The sequence below is a fragment of the Fulmarus glacialis genome, unplaced genomic scaffold, assembly GCF_000690835.1.
Source record: "Fulmarus glacialis isolate BGI_N327 unplaced genomic scaffold, ASM69083v1 scaffold36189, whole genome shotgun sequence".
Taxonomy (NCBI): Eukaryota; Metazoa; Chordata; class Aves; order Procellariiformes; family Procellariidae; genus Fulmarus; species Fulmarus glacialis.
Window position 1 is genome coordinate 6,309 of NW_009235855.1, and position 4,964 is coordinate 11,272.

General features: G+C 38.2%; 1 protein-coding gene across 1 annotated transcript in view; it reads right to left on the reverse strand.

The window, feature by feature from the left end:
- Positions 1-256: 256 nt before the first annotated feature.
- The window catches only part of LOC104082900 (tetratricopeptide repeat protein 1), a gene marked incomplete at its 5' end in the record, with an annotated part of 17,030 nt that continues 12,322 nt past the window's right edge, over positions 257-4,964 (reverse strand). Inside the window, one exon of the mRNA XM_009586171.1 lies at positions 257-390. Within this exon, the coding sequence (XP_009584466.1) occupies positions 257-390 (134 nt within the window). The remainder of the gene's footprint in view (positions 391-4,964) is intronic.

Sequence of the window (4,964 nt, forward strand, 5' to 3'; positions counted from 1 at the left end):
ACACCACAAGGGAAGAAAAAGAAAATTTAAAAAAAAAAAAAAAAAAATCACACACTGGACACTGTTATCACTAAGAGAAGTCAAATGCCTTGCTTTACATCCACATTGTAAATAATTTCACAAGCAGGGAAATGAATATGCTTGAGTCTTATCTTCACTTGGGGAACGTGAAGAATGTTTGCTGAATCCTTTTACTGGTACGTGCAAGCACACGGTCACAAAGCCTGAAAGCCAGCAGAACTAGATTGAATTAATGTTATCTATTGTTGTTTGGATTTTGAACAAAATTGATGGAGTATGAACCAGTTGATGAATCCTGTTTTATCTGGAAATTTTCTGTGGACAGGCCAAAGGGGCGGAGAACCAAATTCCCAAGATCCTTCAGTTTGCCTACAATGAAAAGGAGAGATAACACATTAAGTATTAAGCAGAGGGAAAACTCCCATTGAATTATGCCCAACTACACTGTCCAGCTCTACTAATTTATCTACTAACTTAAGGTAAATGCTGTGGAAATCTCTGCAGTTTGTTGAATACTTAAGCATGAATTAAAAAAATCCCAATTGTGATGTAGTTACTGTCAACTTTGGGGTTGAAAACAGATCACCGTGCTGGTTCTGAGTGGTTTGTCAGGCAGCTCTGATGGAGAGCCAGCGGCTGCAGACAGTCATGGCTGTGTGGTTATAGCTATCTGGAAGCACCTTATTTCCTCAGTTATAAGCTCTTGAGGCACGAGAGTTTAACAGCTCACAACAAAGCACTGGTCTCCCCTATACTTACGCTTGGATATAACTCTGATAGCTGCCAACATTCCATTTTCTAACACAAGGTTTTCAGTTCTGGTCATTTTTGATGTAGCTACAGCTCTACAAACAATCACAAACTAGCCAGTTTCCTAGACTACCAAAAGAAACAATGAAAGCCAAAGTTCAAACTGCTCATTTGTAATTATTAAAAATCCCTTTCTAAATATGTATATTGATACAAAGAAAAAGAAAACAAATTCATCCTTCCAACTATGTTTGCACCTGCAAACTAAGCAGTTCCATCTGAAGCATACAACTTCACAGCCATTTTGCCTGCAAAAAACCTCAGCGTGATGTCATTTGACATGACATCATTAACTAACTTTCAAAACTACAGTTCTCCAGGACTAACTTACCACTGCTAAGCAACTACTATTTAACGAGCAATGTTAAATATACATAGGGTATGACAGTTAATAAAATCTAAAGGCTTATATCAATATATGTATGTATCATACATGCTTTCTGACTCTAGAAAATGAATCTTGCTACCACCTATAAAAGGGGAAGGGCAACAAAAGGACATCCTTTTTAAAAAAAAACATATCTATATAGAGATGATAGGATAGCTAAAATGCATAAAATTAAACAAGAAGCAGAGGTAACAACTTCCATGTTGGCTAAACACAAGCTGAGCCCCTGGCATGACAAGACAAAGGAGGAAGATGGTCAGTTTTCCAAGAAAAACATTATTTTCCTCCTGGCTTTAATGCAGAATTGTAGACTGATTCCCCAAAGAACAAACAGGAGAAGTTTTGACAAGTTGAAGCCTACCCTAGGTTTGCATCCAAGGCTACACACCGCCTTTCAAAAAGCCTTCTACCTTTACTAGATCTTCAAGGCAATGGATTTTGTTTTGCTGGAGTTTTGTGTGTGCATATGGTGGGGAAAACATGACCATCACAACATGACAACAACAACAATAGCTGGCACACAGGAATCCCAGTTAAGCAACTGAAGTAGTTACAATCATGTAACTAAAATGTGCAAATGCCACACCTATTCTTACTTGCATGCGTGTGCTTTCTGCAAGCCATCTTAAGTAATAAGAAACATCTCTGTTATTCTAGTCATCTTCACCCTTATTTCTATTTCTAAACTAACATATTACAATCTAACTGCAAAGTCATATGAACACTTATCATTTAGTTTCTTTGCTTTTCCTAAGTTCTTCTGTTTGTTTGAAAACCCTGTTTCTGCCCAGCAGTGCAATCATCACTACTGCTAGTAAGTTCCCTCACTACAGTGCACCAGCCAGAATTTAGTTCAGGCTTTGTTGCTAAGCCATACTGAAACAGTAACTTCACAGAAGTGATAAAGTAGTATAGAAACATAAGGAGCAAAGCCATATATAAGTTCTCTACAGAAAGAAACAGGCAGTATTTATGATGCACAGAGGACAAACAGATCAAGAGATTTGTCTTGCATGACACTGCAGGCCTGTGACCTGTGCTTAAAACAGAGATCATATCCAAGTCTGAACTTATCCCATGGAAGTATGCCCCTTATCTCTTACAATCTGGCAACAGTTCAAGTCAGGTTGGACACCATCACCATAAACCAAAAGATGCTATTTTTTCAACCACATTTCCAAAATTGAATTGGGGGCAGGGGGAGCTTTTTTGAACACATTCACAGAAAATACAAAAAGAAACAACAGCTGGGGAAAGATGTAAACATTTTATTGTAAGGAACAACTAAGTCCTGCATAAAGAAAATAACAGCATTACTACGGTACTCCTAAATACGCCAAAGTAATTAAGATCTTGCATCAAAGTGCTGGTTCACAACTGCGTATCTTTCAGAGATTTGTGTAATTATTTTAAAGCAAGATTGGACTTTGAGAGTCAACATGGAAATTCTGTCGCCTTACACAGGAAAAAAGACAACCGAAGCCTACAAAAGCAGCTAGTTGGTGAGACAGAATTTTTCTTCAGTTTGATTTTTATTTTTTTTTCCCCCTATGTGGATTAACAGATGAGGTGGTTGAGTGATCTGGCCAAAGTCATTCCAGTGAGTGGCTCAGCTAGGATTAGCTTCCTTGTACTGGTAGTGGTTTTTTTAAAGCTACACCCCATTTAAGTGAAGTTAACTATTATCAAGTTCATAATTTTATACTGCATCCTAAAAGCATTTTGGTTGTAAAACTATAAAGTTGTTCATAGCGTCTCTATGACTGGGATGAACAGTTGCTATTGTACTTCTAGACAAACATTTGGTCATTGTTTAGCTTCAGGTTTGGGGTGAGAAATGTCTTTGCTGGTGGAAGAATCCTGGCATAGTCTGGCATTGCTAGAGCCAGATGTAAACAGTTCACAAGTTATCCAGGCACTGCAGCTGGCTCAGGAGCAGGCAGACGAGTTTGCCTGTTTCAGGAAACTGTGAAAGGTCTTTTCTAATTGGAGTTAGTACTATGGCTCTTTTCCGGTCATACTAGAGCCAATAAACAGAACAACTGCCTTGGTATTCTTGCTTGTAGCTAGGCCAGCTCTTTGAGAGAAGCTGAAGACTATATGAGATATTTAATACTTTATTCTTCATCTCACTGGGATTGAATAATTAAAACAATACAGTCATAGGTCACCTTCCTTAAATCCACATACAGCAATGCCTTTTGGTGCACCCACATTTAATAAATTGTTAATGAAGCAGAAGAAAGCCTTGCCTTTTCCGGGAACTCAAGCCCAAAGCACTGCTCCTGCTGTCTTGGCACACATAAACCCATCATTGTAGGAAAGCACTATTTCCTCCTCCCCCACTCTCCTTTCATCCCTAAATTAAGATCTGTAGTTAAGTCCAACCTCCCCCTCCCCCCAAAGAAAAGCTCTCTTAAAACAGAGACTGTGCGTGAAGGAAGGAAAACGGCATGTGGAGCTGTGACTCAGCTGCAAAGAGTTATCAGCAGTCAAACACTCATTTGTCCCTGAGCCGGGTCACATTCTCCTCTCCGAGACCATATTTTCGTAGATCTTGTTCTTTATGTTTTAGAGAGCCTATGTCTACTTTTCACCTGGAACTCCAGCATGTTAGTTTCTTCAGCAAAGCAATATTCAGAGGTTAACAAGAAAACTAACTGGTAAGAATCAATTTAGGGCTCCGAAGTCTGTGGTTCATTACTCACCTAAACTGCAATGTAACATACTATTGCAAAAGGCAGATGCACAAAAAGATTTCTCACAATTTACATTAAGATGGAACAGCCAAAATTAATTGCTATTCAATCTTTCTGGCAATAATTCTACTATAGTTGCTAGTGTTAATGTGGTGTTTGGGAGTTGAAAAGCTATATATTGTTTGTGTTAAGAATTTTTTTTGGATAAAAGACAAATTTCCTGATGAGGTCTCATCTTTGTATTACTTTCTGTATTACCAACAACATTTCTTAAGCAATTAAAAGAGCGAGGGCAAATCCTTTTCCCTTCCCTAAATGAAGGGAAGTCCTCCCTAAGTGAGGACTCAACTAAAAGTAACTGTATATTAGGTCTGGTTTGAACTATTTAAAGCGACCTCCCTATATCCATTTTTGGGGGTTAGCAGCTTAGTTGCAAATACAGCATACCCTTCAGTATCAAAAAAAAAGAAACTAATTCTTTAGGCACTAAGCCTAATAAATATCTTTGTTGATCTCATGTAGCTGGAAAAATCTCTTACTGGCAGAAAGGCTCAGATGATACGCTCTCATAGGCCTTCCCATTAATCACATTGATAATCAAGTACATTTCACTATTTTCTGGAATGCACTCATTTATAATTTAAGCTGCAAGACACAATAGTTTTTAATTAGATTTGATGAACTCTGTCTAAGATGGGTTACACAGAATGGCATATGTTCCATCCTGGTTTTTTTATATCCAATATACGTGGCTCCCCTGTAGCCATGCAGAAAACTGTATTGCTGTCACAGCCCCCAAGCTCCTAAACCTCGCTAAAACTATTCCAAACTTCCCCTCTTCTCACACCCTCTCCCCAAAGGAGCTGATCCTAGTTATCACAGTAATTATAGTTTCTATAAACAAGACTAGCTTGTTGCACAACAGCTGGAAATCTTTGGCTTTAAAGTCAGAAGAGAAATAAAAAATAACACAAAAAATGGTCAGTATATGTTCAAGTCGTGGGCAATTACTAAGGCAGAGGACACTCATGTTATGAAAACATAAA